Here is a 22,476-nt window from a genome sequence, read left to right as displayed (position 1 = left end):
TTTTCTCTGTCACTCTAATTACGCCTTCATTGGAGTAGAAGAGTAAGATCCCCGCAATTTGCGAATTTCGGTTTTCGCGGTAGCCCCTTAGGTTATTGAATTGTCAAATGGTCAAATCAAATCAAGTCAACAAACATTAAGGTACGTTCGGAAATGTTGATCTTTGTTCCAACTTAAAGCCGTAATAGACATTCTACACGGCAACTTGGTGTGGTCAAATATTTCTATCTCGCGCTGACTTATAGCTGCGTCCTTAATGCACGTACGGCGACCACCTTAAAGTCCCTGTACATATTGGGCCAACGCCGGCCAGTTCAACAGACGCAGCCATGCGGTAGAATGAGATAGCAATATCACTTGCACCGTCTAACGCATGCGTCCCCCAGACTGGCCCACGCTGGCCCAATATGTACAGGGGCCTTTACACAGTACACATTATGCACCGACGATACGTGTGCCATATTAAGTAGCTAACACATATCGCACCGCACCAAGGTCATAAGTAAGAGGGAGAAAGAGATATACTTATGGGTGCGTCCCACAATGACCTTGGTGCGGTGCGGTAGTGTGTTATGGCTATTATACTGCTCTTTGCGTGTGTCGCACCGTATATATGTCGCGGTGCGGTAGTCTGTTACGGCCTTAAAATGTCATTGGTGTCAGTTGACACTGACAGTGACAGTAACCTGTCATTTATTTTTTGTTCTTTGCAGTTGCAGTGTGCCTCGTTGGTACTGCGTCATGTTGTATTTCATATTTCATATTCCTTTTCAACACTTGAGTAACTATTTCTTATTCTAATAAAATATACTAATATAAAAAAGTAACCTGGTTGGCCAGCTTCGTGAATTTAGATTTTATCGTACTAATAGTCATCGGCGCGTCAAAAATTCCTATGACAAGACACTTGACTGATTATTATATTATTTTGATGATATAAAATAATTTTACTGCAATATGACTACACCAGGAACCTCGGTAAGAATATAATTAGTATACCAGAGCTAATAATTGTATTTAATCCTGAAGTTACTTGTACCTCATTGTGTGTGTATAAAGTACCTGCCACGAATATTGTGACCTTACTTCACATACCTACATATTTTGATAGATTAATTTAACCCAAAGGTTGTAATTGTCTGAAAAAACTAGTTTTGTAGTGTTTGCAGTCTACTGCATCATGCATGTTCAAAAATAGTATGCTTTGTCAATAAAATAGTGAATTGTTGTCTCATTCAACAACAATAAATAGTTCTGGTATTGTATTGTTAACTTTAACTGCAATGTGCATTTTATATTAGGCAGTGATCTGTTAGTATTTTTTCACACTAGCTTGTGTCTCAGTTTATCCCTTTGTGTGGCAAATTACCATTGCGTGAACAACCGCAGCTATGAATAACATGGATCATTCTTGGTTATGGTGTATTGAATGAAACCTAAATTAAATGTTGTATGATATGGATTTTTAATTTTAAAATTAGAAGAAACCTAAAACACAGCTGAGTTTTACTGCAACAGAAAGAGACAGAATGAGAGGAAGTATTAATTTTCAGCAGGCGTCATCACCAGCTGTGCAAGAGTTTAAAATTCGAGTCCCAAAGAATGTGAAAAAGAAACATCATGTGATGCGTTTTAATGCCACACTGAATGTAGACTTTGCGAAATGGACTCAAGTCAAGATGGAGAGGGAGAACAACATCAAGGAATTCAAAGGATTAGATGAAGATATGCCCAAGTAAGTTCACGTTTTATTGTGATGTTGATGTTGAGGTTCAACTCTGTAGTATGAAGATTTCACATTCCTGTTTTTTTGTATATTGTCATTACTTTGAATAAATCTCGTATCTCACATTGCTACTCAAACTTGAAACGCAATAAGTCTGTATGCATTCCATACATAGTTATCACATTTTTCTTTAGATTGACAGAACAAGATACAAGTTTTTTTCAAAGTAGTTACGATATGAACCATTTTAACACAACAACATATAACATTTTGCTCCATATAAACATTGTCTTGTTCATTCAAGCATCACTACAAAACCACTCTTGTTTTGCTTGTAATTCGAAATATTAAAAATTATTCTGGTAGCAGGCCTCAAGGGCTCTTCCACCAGTCAATACAACATTCACAGTGACATCATATCATCATCATCATCTCAGCCATAAGACGTCCACTGCTGAACATAGGCCTCCCCCTTGGACCTCCATACGTGCCGGTTGGAAGCGACCCGCCTCCAGCATCTTCTGGCAACCTTAACAAGATCGTCTGTCCATCTTGTGGGTGGACGTCCTACGCTGCGCTTGCTAGTCCGTGGTCTCCACTCGAGCACTTTTCGACCCCATCGGCCATCTTCTCTGCGTGCAATGTGGCCTGCCCATTGCCACTTCAGCTTGCTAATCTGGTGGGCTATGTCGGTGACTTTAGTTCGTCTACAGATCTCCTCATTTCTGATTCGATCACGTAGAGAAACTCCGAGCATAGCCCTCTCCATAGCTCGTTGAGCGACTTTGAGTTTTGAGATGAGGCCGATAGTGAAAGACCACGTTTCGGAGCCGTAAGTCATCACTGGTAACACACATTGATTAAAGACTTTCGTCTTGAGGCACTGAGGTATGTCGGACGAAAAGACATTACGTAGTTTCCCGAACGCTGCCCAACCGAGTTGGATTCGGCGGTTGACCTCTTTCTCGAAGTTGGACCTACCTAATTGGACTACTTGTCCTAGGTAGATGTACGAGTCAACAACTTCGAGTACCGAGTTCCCAACAGAGACTGGGATGGGCACAACATTGGCATTTGACATAAGTTTCGTCTTGTCCATGTTCATTTTCAAGCCCACCCGTTGTGAAACTCGGTTGAGGTCATCGAGCATCATGCTGAGTTCCTCCATCGACTTTGCCATGACTACGATATCGTCGGCAAACCGAAGGTGAGTGATGTATTCGCCGTTGATGTTGATGCCAAGTCCTTCCCATTCCAGGAGCTTGAAGGCGTCTTCCATTACGGCAGTAAACAGTTTCGGAGAGATAACGTCTCCCTGCCTTACGCCTCTTCGCAATGGAATCGCCCTCGTGCTCTGCTCCTGTACTCGGACCGACATGGTGGCGTTACTATACAAACACTTCAACACTTCGATGTACCGATAGTCAATATGGCATCGCTGAAGAGACTCAAGCACCGCCCATGTTTCCACCGAATCGAAGGCTTTCTCATAGTCCACAAACGCTAAGCATAATGGCAAGTTATACTCTTCGGTCTTCTGTATAACTTGCCGCAGCGTATGGATGTGGTCTATGGTACTATAGCCTTTTCGGAAACCGGCTTGTTCGGGAGGCTGGAAGTCATCAAGTCTGTGTTCGAGACGGTTCGTGATGACCCTTGAAAACAGCTTATAGACATGGCTCAGAAGCGTGATGGGTCTGTAGTTCTTCAATAGGTTGTTATCACCTTTTTTGAAGAACAACACCACCTCGCCTCTATTCCATGTTTCAGGCGTTATGCCCTCGGACAAGACGGAATTAAAGAGCTTCTGGAGGACTTTAAGTACCGGTGTTCCACCCGCTCTCAGAAGCTCTGAAGTGATTCCGTCTTTGCCCGGCGCCTTGTTGTTCTTAAGCTGCTTCAGGGCCATCCTAATCTCGTACAGACTGATGTCCGGGATATCTTCGGTATAATGTCGGGACAGCTTGGCTCTTGGATCTCCTACCAAGCTGTCAACGGGCTTTGCGATCGAAGTGTATAACTGTCCATAGAACCTCTCGATCTCACCTAAAACCTCCGCTTTGCTCGACGCTATGCTGCCATCTTCCCGTTTCAGCTTTGTCAGCTGGCTTTGCCCAATAGACTTGTCCTTTGCGAACACTTTGGAGCCTTGGTTTCTCTCAATAGTCTCTTTAATACGGTTAGTATTAAAGAGACGCAGATCATGTCGCAAGGACTTAGATATACGTCTATTGAGCTGCCTATATGACTCCACGTCATCGGGAGACTGCAACTGTAGCGAGCCTCGTTCAGCCATGAGGTTTAAGGTTTGCTCGGTCAATTTCTGAGGTCTATCTTTACGGCGGGGTCTAAAAAACTTAGACCCTACTGTGTGGACAGTTTCCACTAGCCCGTCGTTGATTTCGTCCACTGAAGCCAAGTTCTCTAGGCAAGCAAAGCGGTTAGAGAGCTCGAGTTGAAAGCTTTCGGGGTTTTGAACATGGGCTCGAGTAGGTCGGAGCGTAGACTTCATCAGGCTGGACCTTTCAAGTTTAATATTGATATTCAGTGTGCCTCTTACGATTCGGTGATCACTACCGGTCTTTACCCTGTTGATCACAGAGACATCACTGAATATCCGTTTCTTGTCGGTCATGATGAAGTCTATCTCGTTTCTCGTGGAACCGTCAGGGCTCATCCAGGTCCATTTCCTGTGAGGCGGCTTCTGGAAGAAGGAGTTCATACTCATACTCTCATACTCATACTCATTTATTCATAAAGCCAATTTACATGTCAAATAAAATTAGAATTATACAGTTAAAATTGAGATCAAAAATTAAAATTAAACTTAAAATTATATGTACAATTATAATCGAAAATTAAAACAAAACTTACTCACATGTCGAATTATAATTAGAAAAAGTTTAAAATTAAATTGAGATCAAGAATAAAGATTGAAAATATAAAATTAAGATCAATATTAAAATTACAATTAATATTAAAAACAAAGCCGATTTACATGTCTAAATAATGTTGAGATCAAAATTTAAAATAGTATAAAAACAAAAGTCAACAATTACATTTAAAATTAATATAAGAGTAAATGTGATACGATTCTAAGATTTAAAAATTACAATTTTAAATTAGTGTACAGAAATATTTAATGTCAAATGAGGTAAAATTAATATTATACATTTAATAAATAACAGTTTGTTACTGACTACAATGCGGCTCAGATACGCACTGACCCTGTATGTATCATGAACTCCCCGTAGGTGTAGAACGGGTGATCGACGAGCCAGTTCTTTAAACGGTGCTTAAAGTTGGACAAACTTGGTGCGTCAATAACGTTTTGTGGCAGTTTATTATAGACAGTAGGTCCCATTACACGAGTTAATTTATTTGACTTCTTTAATTTCCTACTAATCCCTACAAGTTTCCTAGCATTACGCGTATTGTAATTTGACCCCATCTCTTTCGTTTTATAAGTGTCTAAGTTTCCTCTCACGTATATCGCTACCTGCATGATTACTATTGCAGGCAGTGTAAGAATGCCGAGTTTTTTAAAAAGCTCTTTGGCAGGGGTGTCAGCTGGCACTCTCGCAATGGTCCTGACGGCACGTTTCTGCAGGCGAAATACTCTTTCCCATTGCGCACAGAGACCCCATAGCTCTGCACCATACTGTATCAGTGAGTGTACAGTAGCGAAATAACAGGTTCGTGCAACCTCTGGAGCCACTATCTTCGCAACACGACCCAAAGCGAAGCATGCACTTCCTAATTTTCCACACAACCTGTCAACGTGCAGATCCCACTTTAAGCCCTGATCGATTTGGAATCCTAAGAAGGTGGTGGAGGTGGTTTGGTCAAGCATTTTTCCATCAATTTGGACTCTCAGTGGCCTCGTACTGCGACCCGACAAATTGAAGTGCATGAAGTGCGTCTTTTTTAGGTTTAAGGCTAGCCCGTTCAATGCAAACCACCGAGACAGCTGTGCTGCAGCGATGTTCAGTCCTTGCTCTAAACCGTCAGTGGTAGGCGCTGTAACGATCGCGGCAACGTCATCGGCGTACATTAGAGTTTCGGCCGCCTGAATCGACTCGGGTAGGTCGTTGAGGAGTAGGGAAAAGAGGATATTTGATACAGATGATCCCTGCGCAACACCCATCGTCGCTTCCAAAGGATCCGATCTTATCTTTCCGCCATCACCTACTACAATTTGGGATCTATTTCTGAGTAGGCTAGTGAATAGAGACAGCGTTGAGCCGTGAATGCCGTAATGCTGCAGCTTTGCCGCTATCACAGCATGGTCTGCAACATCAAAGGCCTTGGAAAGGTCACAGCACAAGATTGCGACTTGCTGTTGACCTTCCCTGGCAGCCATGGTACGGCGGATTAGTTCCCGAGTTAGAGAAGTCGTCGAATGCCCTGTACGGTACGCATACTGACGTTCAGATAGCGCGTTCGTAGCGACCAGGAAGTTGGAGAGGCGGCTACTCAGGCCACTCTCAAGAACCTTCGATACCGCTGGGATTATAGAAATAGGCCGGTATCCATCCATATTTTCTCTCTTACCTTTGCCTTTGAAAATCGGAGCAACTTTGCTAGTCTTGAGCAAAGGGGGCATAATGCCCTCCTCTATGCAGCGGTTGAAAAGTTGTGCCATAGCAAACGCAAGCGGGATTGGGGCTAGTCTTAATAACTTCATGCTTATGCCATACACATCCTTTGAGGCTTTTGGTGGTATTGTTGTTGTTATAAGACGATGAACTTCATCAGCAGTAAATGGCTGAAGAGAGAGGGTTCTTGTTGCTGCTGGTCGAACGTCACGCAATTCGCGCAGCGCGCACGCAACATCGGCGCTCGGCGCCCCGCACGTCGTTGCAGCGCTCAAAAACCTACAATTAATCGCATTCATGGCGTCTTTCTTGCTGGGGAACTCCGATCCATCATCATCTAAAATAATATCTGCGACATCTAACACAGGACTGATGTTTTTTCCACGTTCCTTGTTTATTACTGACCACAAAGTTTTAGATACATTATCGCTGGATTTTATTAATTTATTGTAGTGACTAGCTTTGCTATTTCTTACCAAGTTGTTATAGTGTAGTCGCATATTCGTTATAATGTCATCAATTAATTCATTATTGGGCTGCCTATCTCTTATTTCTATCATGTCAAATAACAATGATTTGTACAATTTCACTTCCGTTGTAATCCACGACTCCGTTGTATTCTTAATATTCCGCTTTCTAAGGGGGAAACTAACTTCATATTTATTCACTATTATATTTAAAATGGCTGTAGTTAGTTCTTCAGCATTGGTGTTTTTTGCAACTATTTCCATCCAGTCAACACTAAGAATAGCATCAGCAAAGGTTACCTGGTTGCAATCGGAGAAATGCCTACAATATGTATGGATGTTGTTTACCATTTTACTGTTTCGTAATCGCACTTCCGCTCTGATTGCAAGGTGGTCGCTTAAATTAGTTGTTACTGGGCTAACATTGACAGAGCCTGCTGATAAGTTTGAATACAAATGGTCCAAGCATGTTGCTGTATTGTCAGTTATGCGCGTGTAAAAATTTACCTCATTAACAAATCCGTGTGTACAAAGTAAATCGGCCCATTGTTTAAGGTTCGCATTACTATCGCCTAGGCAATTTACATTAAAATCCCCAATTAAGATGCAATGTAGGTCCAGGTCATTTATTTTGTCAAGCACCCGCTCGAACACCACAAGGAAATCATTTATACTGACAAGGTTAGTTCTATATATACAGAGTATCGTTATACCATAATCAATAAGGTCTATAGCCGAGATTTCACAATATTGTTCTATGGATAGTTGCATCAAGTCAGTATTTTCAACGCATTTTATACCATCACGCGCGTATAAACATGACCCCCCGTGTAATTTATTAGTCCTACAATAACATGATATTAATTTGTAACCATCTAACTGTACACATGTTAGTTTCGGCAGTGTAAGCCAGTGTTCGGTGATCCCTAAGATATCGCACTTCAGTTCACCTTGCAATAGCACTTCGAGACTTAATGTTTTATTTTGTAATGCAGCTATATTTTGTTGGCATACTGTTATTATATGGGAGCTAGTATTCAAGGCATTCGTTTTGCAGGTGTTGTTGTTGTTACCGCTGCTCGTTGCTACTGGCGGCCGGTTCGGGTGTGCGTTTGCATCGGCGGGGTTCGGTGGCAGTGGTGGGGGAGTCAACAGGCCTCGTGATTTATTTAGCCCTGCTATGTTTTGGTGCATGTGGAAGGAGCTGTACGAAAAAACCCCACTCTCTCCGGTATTACCGCATCAACAGTGGGCAAGATATTCGTTTCTCGTTCTGGGATACTTGGTATATTGTTTTTGGTACTATGTGCATTCTCTGATTGTACAGTTGAGATAAGCTGCGACAAGTGTTTGAGTATGTTTTGGACTCCTGATCTGCCTATTTTACCTGTTGTTTGATAGTAATGTTCTAGGTTTAAATGTCTGTTAGATTCCAAAAGAAAGCCATATTTGTATTCTCTAATGTCAGGTATTAGAAGATTAATAAATTGCTTCACTCTGCTATTGTATAGGGGTGCACCGCAGATATACGTAGGTGTAGTTAATATTATGTTCGTGTTCAAAATCGGCTTTAAGGTCTCTCTAATTGATTTTACTAGTTCGTTGTAATCGTGAGTACTGTTGAAGTCTGACTCTCCAATCATAATGACGCAGTAGTCTTGGTTAGTGTATTCTTTTAACTTATTCTGTAAGGACCGGAGAAGTATACTGATGCCCACATTTGGCATCAGTAAGTGGCAGTAATCATATTCACTGTAAAGATCGCTCGACTCTATGTTGCGTAGAATGTTATACCTTTTATTGCTAGAGATGATACATAGCTTACGTTTAACTGTCGATTCCAGTTGTTTGTCAAGGGCTTTTTTTGTGCCTATGTAGGATAGAGTTCCAGGGTGTATAACATGTGGCTGATTGGGACCAGCATATCGCAACTGTTGTTCGAGTTCTATAATGCATTCTCGTAGCCGGTGAACCTCTTGTTGAGCACTGCCAAGTTCATTTTGCAAGTCTCTAATTTGTCGCTCCAAGGCAATTGAGTTTAGTGTATATTTTGACTCTAGGGTAGAGTTTTGAGTGCTATTGTTAGACAAACTTTTTCGGTCTTTTCTCGACTGTGCCGGGGACTTACATATATTTTTGAGTGCCGATATTTCTCTAACCAGTTTTTCGTTTTGCCGACAATAATCATGTTCATCATGAAGAGTTCCTCTCTCTCCAGAAAGTCGGCCAGCCTCTGACAGCCCCACTCTCAACTCATCCCCGCTTCTCTTGCCCAACTTTGCGTTGAAGTCCCCCATAACAACAGTAAAGTAGTTTTTAGAAGTATGTATGGCCCTACTTACGTCCTCATACATAGCTTCTACTTCATCATCATATAGACATCATATAGTGATATGAAAAATACATAGCAACATTTGTAAATACCAAACCTAGCCAGCCAGCCAAGTTCTGATTATAATGTAATTCCTATTGGGAGCTAACTGCTACACTCTGACAATTTAGACATGTGTAACATGTGTATAAACATTAATACGCACACGGCGCCTCGTAAGACTCAGTGTGGTACCGCCGAACCGGCTAATTCTGGCTTGCGGATTGCTACACAGAGTAAGGCGCTGTAAATCGCGCCTGCATTATACCGCCACGGCTGCTGAAGTGGTGGAGTATGTACACCAGAAGACCGGCTTCATGCTGAGGGTGTTCCAGCTTCGATCGCGCCACTACGTGCACTTCAACTCTTTTGTGGTGCGCGTGCCGCGACCGCTGCAGGGTACCATCGAGTGCGCCGACTTCTGGCCGAAAGGTGTCGTGTTTCGGAGGTTCCGGGGCAAACTGCCGAATCCGACACAAGAGCAGCCGATGCAAGGGAGTCACGCCGTTTTGTCAACCAAATAGTGTTTAGTTTTTAAGTTTATAAAATACATATGAATGTTAGTCTGTAAGGTATTTGTAATATGGGCCTTGTTGCCTGAATTAAATTTCTAAATAAATAAATAATAGATATATGTGGTGGTCAAAAAGTCTATTATTATTACACTCATCATCCACATAATTTACTATTACGTATGTATCAGAGATAAGCAACAATTATTAGCTGAAATGTTTATTTGCAGATTCGGCGCGGGCTCCGAGTATGGGCGAGACATTCGTGAAGAAGCTCGCCGTAAGAAGTTCGGGATCATCTCGCGAAAATACAAGCCTGAAGATCAACCATGGATACTGAAAGTGGGAGGAAAAACAGGAAAAAAGTCCGTTACACAATAAGCACATGAAAATATCGTGATTTCAAATGTCAGAGTTCTTAAGGTTCTTGTCCAAATGTTTATATTTAAGGTCGAAAGCACTAAAATGACCTACCTAAGGCTCAAGCCTTTAACCCCTTGGGGGTCTATTTTGACCCCGAAGTCAGAAACCAAAATATGATAGAGCCTCGTCATTATCCTAACGGTTGGTCGTGTGATGTGTGCACAGGTTCAAGGGCATCCGCGAGGGTGGCGTGTCGGAAAACGCCGCCTACTACGTGTTCACGCACGCCGCCGACTCCGCCATCGACGCCTACCCATTACAGGAGTGGTGAGTGTGCATTCCCCATTCCCGAACCCACTTTTAAATAATATGCTTGAACTTCAAGAGGAATATTATAGCTTATGCGTTATACGGAACAAGGAACGAGTAATTTGCTCTGATATTTGGTACCTACGGAACTTCAATATTGAAATGGTCTTCCCTGTCCCTAATTTTACTTATTTCAAGTTGTGCAAGAAACAAATGTTTCTGCCACTGAAACATTTCGTCGTTTAATATACACCTACAATACAGTTACAGTTTACGTCTATAAACATTTAGAAATGTATAAAGAAGTTTCACTTTTGTCCTCTTATTCTTTGACAACCTTTATTTCATTTAAGGGGCCCACTGATTAACAGTCCGCCGGACGGTATCGGCCTGTCAGTTGTTTGGAACTGTCAAGATTTTGTTCTAACTGACAGGCCGATTCCGTCCGGCGGACTGTTAATCAGTGGCCCCTTAAGGGTTTATTTGAATTGGTGTTATTGTTTGATTTAAAAACCTGTGTTTTTTTTTAACAGGTATAACTTTCAACCTATCCAAAGATACAAAGCCTTGTCTGCGGAAGAAGCCGAACAGGAATTTGGGAGGTTAGTACTGAGGAGCAGGACAAACAGGTTGATTTAAAAAACAAAACATGATAAACTGCTAAGGATTCATTTGAAACTTGCTCAAATTGAGTGTGGCAATAAATTTACACAGATTATATGAGCCTCATACAACACTATGTATGAGGATTTGATGATGATGAGGTTATAAATATGTAGGTATGATGTGAGTAATTTAGTACAACTCAGTACTTAGTATAATGAAAATGTTTCTTCTTCATATACGAGGGGCGTTCAATATATAATGAGAATGAGATGCAAACTCTTTAAATATTAGGAAAGTAAATACTGGCCGGTAAAGCTAATCTACCTAGCTGATTGCCATGAAAAAAAACGAACTGTTTTTAGTAAAAAAAAAAAATACGGCGATTTCTTTGCGATGCTATTGAGTACGTTAGCGAAAATGGAGAAAATTGAACTGCGCGCCGTTATCAAATACTTGTTTGAAATTTTTTTCTACGGACCAAGTCAATTTAGATTTACGGGACACTTTAAGGTCTAATGCTCCTCCGTATTCGACAATCGCACGTTGCGACGACGTGCGCCGAATTTAGACGTGGAAGAACATCGACCATGGATGACCCCCGCTCCGGACGCCCTACTACGGCAGTAACTGAAGAAATTGTGAAAAAAGTCGAAAACTTAGTTTTGGCGGATCGTCGTGTCATGGTTCGTTTTATTGCTGAAAATGTAAAGATTTCATCGGGGAGCGTGCATAATATTTCACATGAACGCTTGGGTATGAAAAAGGTATCAGCGCGTTGGGTATCCAGAATGCTTACTGACACGCAAAAACAAACTAGAGTCGAGATTTGTCAAGAAGCTTTGGACCTGATACAGCAAGACCGGGAACTTTTTTGGCGCGATTTATGACAATGGTCGAAATCCCTGGACCCTGAAACGAAACTGCAGCCTATGACATGGAAAAGGCCATCATCTCCAACTCCGAAGAAATTCAAGGTGGGCCCATCTGCCGGTAAGGTCAAGGGCTCTGTTTTTTGGGATGGTAAAGGGGTCGTAATGATTGAGTATCTCGTGCATGGAGCCACTATTACGGGCACTTTAATTTCCAAACAAATAGCAACATTGCGCAATGAGATCCGTGAAAAACGGCGAGGAAAAGTCGAAAATTGTGTTGCTCCATCAGGAAAATGCACCGGCACACAAGTCCGCCGTTGCAATGGCTGCAATACGTGATGCTGGGTTCGATATCCTTAAGCATCCTCCGTATTCACCAGACCTCGCCCCTAGTGATTTCTACCTATTTCCGAGATTGAAGGAATACCTAAGATTGCCTAAGAGGCAAGAAATTTGAAGACGACGACGCGGTAGTCGCTGCAGTACAACATTTTTTAAGTACTCAAGATGAAACCTTTTATTGGAAAGGAATTTTAAGTTTAGAACAAAGATATACTAAGTGTATTATGCTAAAAGGTGACTATGTCGAAAAATAAATAACATTTATTTAATAAAATTTGTACATACTCATTCTCACTTTTTATTGAACGCCCCTCGTTATTAATATGTAATTAATTGTTTAATTCACTTAATTATGTAGGATTGTAGGTCCGTACCGTACTATTGTTATTATTTGTATGCTTACAGTTTTATGAGTAAATATTACGTGATATTTTTATTGGCATTGAAAAAAATGTTTGCATTCGTACGCGAGGCTTTCCTTTCCAACAGGATCTAGAGGGCAGGTACCTCGTTATTTTGTTTTATGATCTCTGTACAGTCGCGGTATGAAATAGTTGAAATACTTAATGTATATTTCAGACGCAACAAAGTGATAAACTACTTTTCACTCATGTTCCGCAAGCGCATGCGCGGCGACGACGCGGCCGACGACGGCGACGACCCCGACGACAAGAAGACTAAAGGTGCCAAGGCCAAGAAAGGTGCGTACACTACGGCACAAGCGCAGCAGAGTGCGCCCAGCCGGCGCCACTAGCTCCCAATGTGCTAAGCTGCCTACATCACCTATTACGATTGCTAAAGTTTATCTATTCCAATAACATCTGGCCTTAGCTTATCCACCTCGCTATGTCTGTATCTTTAGGCATTTAAATAAAATTAAACAAAATCTACCCTCAAAAGGCTCCTTAAGCCAGCTGAGGGTAGAGGAAAACATTACATGATCAAATAATGTAGGTTAAAGTCAGGTCGTTCAGTGACAGATCCAGGCGCTTTTGTATTTGGTTGGTTAACCAAGAAATGTTATAACTACCCGGAAATGTACAAATTGTTTGTTTACTTTTATTTAAATACCAAAAGATACAGACTATAGTAGCTACAAGTTTCTCATCGCCAATGTCGTTACTGGGGATGATGCCAAAGATTTACTTGTTGCACAGAATGTTGCCGTACCGCTTACGACATAAGTAAACGAACCAAAATGTATTGTTTGATAATACATAATAATTGTTTATAATGCAGCGGGTTGTTGCAATAACTACTGGGATCCGTTTTACTTCGTTATACGGGTGCAAAATAGGCGGCTTTACTTTTCTAAAACTCTCGTTTTACCTAACAATTGCGTCTTCTGCAAGGAGTCTGGGTACACCAACTGATATACAATTTTAAATCGTTTCAGAGTTAAAAATATCCGATATGGATGAATGGATCGATTCCGACGATGATTCCTCCGGCTCTGAGCCTGCAGAAAAAGACAATGAAAGTGACTCTGGCACCAAAAAGAAACCAAACAAAAAAGGTAATGTGCGGCGAACGGCTCTCTTTCTTCATGCCGACATCGCGAATTACACTATAAAATAAGACAGAAGACCATATTAACCCACATAATGACAAAACTTTAACTCAATATGTTCCAGAGTTTAATTATCAGGAGTGAGTTCACAGAATTGATTAATGACAAAATGAATTACATTTTGTTCCTCTAACGATCTCATTTGTTTGACAAAACTGTTCCGCTCTAAATAATCACTTGATTTTTAAATGTTGATTGAATGTGATTATGAATGAATGATTTGAGCTGTAATTTATATTTATGATAAAACTATGCGTGTGTATGCGTTCACATATTTATACTTGGAACGTGTTAAGTGTCGTTATGTACATTTTTAGTGTAAGTATAGTATAAGTCTGTTTAGTCCCGATCACACTGCTATCCTAAAACTATTGTCGTACATCCTAGTGGGAATTGTCTTAGGATGTAGGCTAGATCTAAATTTAGTAATTTTGCCTGTAAATATTATTGGCCTGTATCTGTTTTTTTCCCCAATAAAGAAAATAAAAATAAAATAAAATAAAATAACAGGACCGGTGAAGAAGAAGAAGAAGGTGGACGACGAAGCGTTCGAGGAAAGCGACGACGGCGACGAGGAGGGCCGCGAGCGTGACTACATCTCCGACTCCTCCGACAGGTGCATATACATACATGATAAACACGCCAGTCAATTACTCTAAAGGGATTCGAACCCGAGACCTCTAGCTTCGTAGGCAGGGTCACTACCGACTAGGCTAGGGGGCCGTTAAATTGTATCGTTTCACTTACACGACATATTCAGACTATATCTGATTATTGAATTTACTTATGGACATACTGTTTCTTTGTTTGTCTGCAGTGAAACAGATAACGAGGCGAAGGCGAGCAAAGAACTCAAGGGCGTCGCAGAAGAAGACGCACTCAGGCAAGATGCTTTTTATTTTATATCTCTCACTTGGGCCAGTACTTGTTAAAAGATTACATTTTTCACAAAGCTTTTGAAGGTGCCAATTTATGTTCCACCCGTCTTCCTCTTCTCGTACAGTCAAGTGTAATATGATATATGGGCAACCGCCAATAAGTGACTTCGCTTAGATATCGGTCCGCAGTCCGTGGTGTGAGTAGTGTAGGTGGTGTCTGATGTGAAGTGTGCGGTGCAGGAAGCTGCTGACGTCGGACGAGGACAGCGAGGAGGAGCAGGAGCAGAAGGAGGCGTCGGAGCCGGAGGACGAGCCCACGCGCGAGGGCGAGGAGCGCGCCAGCAAGCTCACCAAGAAGAAGGCCGCCAAGCCCGACGAGAGGAAGGACTCCAGCAGCGAGTTCAGCTCCGACTCGGACACGGACGCGGAGGGCGCGCCCAAGAAGGCCAAGAAACGCAAGGAGCCCGCCTCCTCCGCGACACCACACTCAGGTGACCGCATATCATTGCTTTCACTACTACCATTTTATTTATACCACTTGTCTTTTTACTGCCCCTAAATGCAGCGACAATTATTTGTTTTACAAGGGAGCAAAGTTGTTGTTTAAGCCTTAGTGCTAATATTGGTATCCTAGCAAGCGAAAGATTCTGAAAGAAGAATCTTGAGCGTTGTGAGTTGACCACACAGTGCGAGGTAAATATAAACTGCAAAACATTACAAATCAAATCCAAATGAAGGTTACCGAATACTTATCACTCAAAATCATCACTTAAAAGTCAATTCTATCACCTAACATGAGCAAACAACTCAAAAATGCATCAGATTACTTTAACATACATGTGGATAATATGCAACTTTCTTATCAGTTTTTGAAGTACAAAGAGACCACACTAACTTTGCACAAACTGAGCAATAAGAATACGTGTATTATACATCTCATATAAGCTGCAGACTTGACATAGCATTTGGCATGAAAACATAGCGTGGTTCAACTCTACCAAGCAACATTTTCGAAAAATAATATATAATAATATTGTCAGTTATTAAAAAAATACCTCTAGTAAAGTAAACTCTGTCAATTAATTACATGAACCGAATGGTCCATGATTCTCCATCAATATTCAATATTAGCTAGTCCCACAATATAACAATAATTATAAATTTATAGATGGTGAAACAAATCTTGTCAAATTCAAATTTTCTATGAGACGATATCCCTTCGCGCCTACATTTTTCAAATTTGCCGCCTTTTTCTACTGACAAGATCTGCTTGACCAACTATAAAATACATCCTGACGTTTCGAACCCGAGTGTTCGTGATAATTGATAAATAGGAGATTGAGCATATTGTACAAAACATTATTACTTTATGTGTCAAATAGTTTTTTGAAGGCATGAAGTACAGTTACAATATAGTTATGTGTCGTTAGCAGCGAGCGCGCCGGGCAGCGCCAGCACGTCTCGCTCGGGCTCGCCCGCGCCCGCAGCCGCGGCTGCTGCCGCCGCAGCCGCCGCCGCCGCCGCACCGCCCGCCAAGCGGCCCAAGATCGACCCTTCCTACACGTGAGTATACTTTACCAAACTCTAATTTATATTAATAAAAAAGACTGTTAACCTTACAACGCTGCGTCCCTCATTATTTAGCTTTGTGTTATGAAAACTTTCACCTTATTGTTATTTATAACCGCACTAAGTAAAATTGGTTTTATCTGATCACGGTCTCAGGCACAAAAGGAAAATAAAAGCGACTTGTTTTAAGCATGAAACTTATGCAGGGTTTCCAGTGACAAATTTCTGATTTCAAATCCAACCTACTAACCCCTTAGTTTGTATGTGTTACTAATAAAATGTGTCTTAGTTACATGAAAGAAATGCATTGAATTGAGTTTAAATAATTTTCGAATGTGTAGTGCCAGGGAAACGCAGAGGGGTTTTTTTAGTTTCGTATGTGTTGCAGATTTATTAGTGACAATGGATCGCTGGCCAGCAAAGCAGGGTGCAGGTGCTTTTGAGGCGTATCTATAAAACGGTTTCTTTTTCAGTACTGCATGATCCTGATTCTGATTTTTTTTTCTTTTAAAACTTACGACGACCGACGGTGCATCATTGTAGGGCGCTATGATGCACCGTCGGCTAGATTGGGTACTCGGTAGAAAATGTGAGTAACAAAAAATTCAATTCCTCTTCTTTTTATAAAAGTAGGTGTACAGTTTTGGTTTATATATTTAAATTTTTTTTATATCAAATTTTGAAATCGTAATTCTGCCACTGGACACCCTGTATTTTACCGTTAGTACCGCCACCTATTAACCATCTTGGGTTAAAAAAAAATTTAAAATAAATGAATAGAATACTCTTTATTGCACACCTCTCTTAATTGCACAATAAAAATACAGCTTCAGAAAAAACTATCGATAAAGATTGAGGTAGTCAACATGCCGGCGGTCTCACCACTAAAGAGCGATCTATGTCCAGAATAGCACTTTAGTGCCCGTGGCAGCGTTTAAACAATTCCAATTCTAACTGTGATCCTTAGAATCCTGTTCGCTAATTACGGCGTAGTACTGAACGTATGAGAGAGAGAGGAGTAGAGAGTGACATGTGCGTTTGTTGTCAGCGAGTGCGGCGTGACGGAGGAGGCGGTGCGGCGCTACCTGGCGCGCAAGCCCATGACCACCACGGAGCTGCTCACCAAGTTCAAGTCCAAGCTCACCGGCGTCAGCTCCGAGCGCCTGCTGGAGACCATGACGCAGATCCTCAAGCGCATCAACCCCGTCAAGCAGAACATCAACGGCAAGATGTATTTAAGTATCAAAAACAACTAACTTGCTAATAACTCTTAGTAAATGTAAGAATAATTGCGCTCGATGTTGCGTCTGGATGACACTCGCAGAATGTTCAAATGTATCAGCGCCATCCAGTAACTATTAAGAGGCCCATTGATTACCAGTCCGCCGCAGAACAGTTCGAACATTTGTTCGGAGCTGTCAAATTTTGCGTTTAACTGACAGGCTGATATCGGCCGACGGACTGGTAATCAGTGGGACCCTTTAGTTAGGACCACCTCAGACTAGCGTCCTCCGTGCGTTGGCGTCTAGCTAGTCTATTGTATTGCTGCAGGTTGACGCAACGTTAGCGCAACTGCGCAGCGACACCATTTTCCATCGCGCTGACTAGACGCCGACGCTCAAAAGACGCTAGTGTGGGATGGACCTTATTATCACGGACAATTATGTATTTATTTGGCTTTGTAATTTTGACCTACAAGTCATACCACGTCAATAGAGTAATTGACGTCTTGTATGTATACATATTAAATTTAAAGCCGTCAGTTTTGTAATCGTCATGTATATACGGTTTATTTTATATAGTATTAAGTTAGTATGTGATATGATGGGTCGAGAGACTCGAGGAACACTCATAGCACTGAAAGGGTCCGATATAGGCCCCGGAACTGGTCATTTCAACACAGTAACCATTATGAGAGTCCTCTCCATATAGTATTGTAACCACGGTTTAGGCGGGCTAGCTCGCCAGGGATGAAACTAACTTCTATAAGTATGACGTAATACAAAATAAACAAACAAACCTGCGTAAAATATATGTTGTAGTAAGTAATAAAGTGTCGATCTCGTTTCGGCGGCCAAGATTCTCTTTGGATCATTGAGCCAAGATAGTTAGTAAATAAAAAAAAATGGTCACTGGCATTCAAACACACAGCGGCTCGCTTATGAACCTCTTCATTCAAATTGAACTGCACGAGTACCGTTTCAGCGAACACCGCGACAGCCCCTCTCGCGCGAAATAGACTACTCGTCATTTTCTAACTGTATTTCTTAGAGTGGGACGGGAAGTCTATCGTGCGGGCGAGATACTGCCGCGGCGCTCCTATCCTAAGCTTGGTGATCATAGGATCTTCTCCGTGATTAGGATCAATTTTGATTCAGAAAGTGAATCAATTTATCTTGGACTTTAACCCTTTTTTATTGTTGGCTGACGACGGAATTGGATATCCATAGTGTATGTGCACTAAATTATTGATCTAAGTAATTGATATTTTCAAATAGGTACATATAATCGAATTTAAACTGTTGTGAGACATACTAACATTGAATAATTTTACGGTTTAGACTCACTTGTTTTTAGTCACTCGCACACACGTATGTGTATGTACACATACATATATTTTCTCAAACATGCAATGAAATATTGATGTTATGTTCCTTATAATAGGCTGCGAAGTATGACGTTTCAGGTGCGGCTAGGACAAAAGGTCGTTAATGGAATTTCATACACATCTTGCAGGCCTAGGCCGGCAAAGTCCTCTTTTTTAATTTTCATTTCACAGATATTTGTGACACAGCATCGTGGCATTCATCCATAAAAAAACTAGAGGCAGTATTTGCTTTATGGTTCGTAATGACACTCTGCCACTACGCCTATAAAAAAAAAACAAAAAACAATGTTTGCTTTAATTTGCAGTTTTATTTGTATAAAATCAACGTGAACTTAATAAATAATACATTCTATAATTTTATAATTTTAAATTATAAATTTAACTACACAAATAAAAACATTTAAAATATTTCATCTAAACGTTAGCGGTAAAAAGGTCTACTCAAACACGCGTAGTTATATTTTTTAAATTGTTATGGAGGTAAAGTTGAAAAATATTCATTCTGTTTTATTGGATTTATGGTGCGTTGTTGATTTTTTGACTTTAATATGAGCTACGACGAAATAATGAAATTAATATTAATTGTAATCGTAGGTGTTGGAATTGGCAGCGTAAGCAGAATTGATTTTAATAACTTGCTGCCTCTGCCGCCAAGTCAAAGACGAAGTATGTATATGGTTGCTTATGGCAATTTTATTATTTGAGAAACTAAGAAAAATGGCTTACAGTTTATTAGAAACAGTTTTGTGGCATATTTTAAATGAATGTAACTACAAATTCGTCAACACTGTGGAAATTATACTTATTTACTCCATGCATAAAGCAACGATGTATGTGAAACATGATATCAACATGAAAGACTATGTAAACTTATGTGACGAAAACGACAGTCAGACGGATACAAGGCGATAAAATCAAAGATACATGAAAATATACGGTTAGTAAAAATACACGACTGGTGTAAAACATACGCGTGATAATGATATAGGTACGTGTTGGTTATATTTTGGGTGTAGTTTACTTTTAGTTTTTTCTATAAATAAAACTTGGGTTTCGTGGATTTTTTATTGTATTTATTTCATTGCATGTTTGAGAAAAGCACTAATACATACCTCGGCGGGAAATGGGGTTGCCCGCGCTCAGACCTATTCGGCCTCGCTTCGCTCGGCCGTCTATATGTCTTCGGCCGGCAACCCCTTTCGTCCCGGCCTCTGTAGTAATGTACTATTATTACAACGTTTATTACATTGTTTTACTTCGGCCATACTAGTATTACTGAATGGTTGGTGGTACCTGCTCGTCTATGGGGACTGGGGCTTGTAGGTGCCTGAACCAGGCTTAATTATTTTCATTATTATATTATCACACAACTGCCGAATAAAATAAGTGTAAGTAGGTACCTATTATTTGCATGGTTAATGTTTGTATGTATGTGAATTTCTCTATTTATTCCACCATAACTTCTGAATGTATTTACCATTGAATATGTATAAGGCAGCGTATAAGGTATATAGGCGGGTGACATATGTAAGTACTGAATTTGAAAATATCAAACAGAGAAATAAGAATAAAAACGATATATTAAGATATCAGGAACGAGAAAATAAATATATAATTATAAAACTTAAAAATATAGTGAAATGGTGTAGCTTTTTGGATCAAATACCGCAAAAATGGAAGCTAACTTTGTAATTTATTTGTAAAATACTGTGTTCCAAAATTGATTTTCATGGAATCCTAGAAATTAATGTAAGGTAGGTACCGTCGCCCACGCTGTTAACTGTACATCGGTGGACCTTATGCCTTTTGTAATAAGGTCCACCGATATACAGGTAGGAGTGTTATTGTTTATACTTTTACCGATATTTATTATTTTTAGCGCAAAACAATTATAGTATTTTTTTATTCTTTTCCTTTGTTTTATCATCATTTTTCTTTCATTTCTCATCATTCATTAATCTTTGTCTTGTAAGTTTGGTATTTATTCCAAACAAAATGGTTTCCCAAGTGTTTTAAATTATTTTAAAAGTCCCTCGATACGCTCAGGATTCTTTTTATTATAGTATTATATTAATGTTTACCGTTATCATGTTTTCTCGGGACTCTAAATTAGGTATAATCCAGTAACTTTGTCGTATTTTGTAACCTGGCTTTTTTGCGTCAAATCCGGTAGTTCTGATTTTTTGCAGACTTATTTATGATGTTGGCCCAATGAATAATACAAGTTTGTGACTTCGAGCGCCGAACGCAACTTTGTCAAATATCGAAAAATTCGCGAAATTTTCGGTTATCTTTTAGATTTGGGCGATTATAATCCTAAAGGACTAGTTTTTGATACTGCCTTCTCAGGGCGTTTTTAAAGTGGACTAGATTGGCTACAGTACGAGACTAGAATTGTCTCTGTACATTTAATAGTTTCCGAGATAGTCTTTCAAAGTTTTTTTTTTTTCGAACTTGTATTCGTAGGCTAAGTAAATGCAGTGAGTATGAACTTTTGTCTCAGGCGATGCCGCTTGGCACAATTGTTTCTAAGGTCAAACAAAGGTGATTTGAGCCGGTAGACACGAGATCGTACCGTGCCTACCTCCCAAAAAAGGGGGGGAAATGGTCGGCTCCCCAGGTGCAATCTATGCTATATTTCTTCCTGCTCTTAGCAACTAGGGCAAGTTATATATCATTTTCATATAATTTAAGGACAAGCACATTATATTCATACTTTTAAAACGCCAAGTTAAGTGTTTTTTTTTTTACATTTTTAAACTTTGACTTTGGCCATAATTACATTTCTATGGAAATCGTCACTCAATCCGCTACATATTTTTCCAAAAAAATGTATGACTGCCTGCTTTGAAGTGATACTTAATAGAATAAGGAATTATTATTATTATTATTCTCTTTATTCATTTCTCATCTTAAGTTAGGTTATTTATAATATGAATATAAAAGTAAAATATAAAAACACTTACAAAACAATAAAAATTAATATAAACACATTATAAAAAACCTAACCTAGGGTGCCGCCAGCAGCGGGGCAAGGCCCAAGCTACCGGTGGTCAGGGCTGCAGAGAGAGGAACCGGCGGACTATCCGCGCCGTGTCCAAGATCACCGCCTTCTGCATCTGACCCTTGATCCAACCACCTAGCGAGAGTCTCTCAAGATGTTGGTCGAGACTCTTCGCTATCAGACCGTTCACTGAAACGACTATCGGGACAATGATCGTCGAATCAACATCCCACATGGCGGTTATCTCGTGAGCCAAGTCTAGGTACTTACTGGACTTGTCCTTCTCGGCCTTCACGAGATTCTCATCATGGGGGATGGTGATGTCAACGAGCACGGCCCGACGTTGCGATCGATCTATTATCACAATGTCAGGCTTATTGGCTACAATAGTCCTGTCTGATAGATCGATCCCAATAGAGCGTGGCATGACCATTCTCGAGAACAGGCGCAGGTAAGTACTTGTAGTACGGTACTTCGCGGTCCACAAGGCCATATAGAAGAGCAAGTTCCTGGTGAATAATTCTGGCTACGAGATTATGTCTGTGCAAGTACTCGCCGTTAGCAAGATGAGAACAACCGGAAATGATATGCCTGAGTGACTCTCCGGGACGGCGGCATGCCCGACAAATGTCGACCGTACCGTCCTTCAGGATATATTTCCGATAGTTGTTCGTCATCATC

The 22,476-nt window shown here is 40.6% G+C and overlaps 1 protein-coding gene across 1 annotated transcript; it reads left to right on the top strand.

Annotated features, from left to right (window-relative positions):
* The first annotated feature begins 857 nt into the window (after positions 1-857).
* Positions 858-22,011, top strand: LOC134804804 (general transcription factor IIF subunit 1). The gene is made up of 12 exons (XM_063778054.1): positions 858-978; positions 1,557-1,735; positions 9,905-10,039; positions 10,263-10,364; positions 10,880-10,948; positions 12,746-12,867; positions 13,563-13,682; positions 14,247-14,352; positions 14,554-14,619; positions 14,855-15,105; positions 16,048-16,177; positions 17,232-22,011. Exons 1-12 carry the CDS (start codon positions 958-960, stop codon positions 17,437-17,439), a joined length of 1,509 nt encoding a protein of 502 aa, XP_063634124.1. The 5' UTR covers positions 858-957; the 3' UTR covers positions 17,440-22,011.
* Positions 22,012-22,476: the final 465 nt, after the last annotated feature.

Source organism: Cydia splendana, chromosome Z, assembly GCF_910591565.1.
Source record: "Cydia splendana chromosome Z, ilCydSple1.2, whole genome shotgun sequence".
Lineage (NCBI taxonomy): Eukaryota > Metazoa > Arthropoda > Insecta > Lepidoptera > Tortricidae > Cydia > Cydia splendana.
The sequence above is the reverse complement of the archived record's forward strand: the minus strand, read 5'-3'. Positions and strand labels throughout refer to the sequence as shown.

Bases quoted from the DNA above. Each gene is read 5' to 3' on its own strand.
- LOC134804804 (XM_063778054.1), top strand. From the start codon at position 958: ATGACTACACCAGGAACCTCG. The intron at 14,620-14,854 runs GCAAGATGCTTT...TGTGCGGTGCAG, and splicing joins GCAGAAGAAGACGCACTCAG to GAAGCTGCTGACGTCGGACG. The intron at 15,106-16,047 runs GTGACCGCATAT...TGTCGTTAGCAG, and splicing joins CTCCGCGACACCACACTCAG to CGAGCGCGCCGGGCAGCGCC.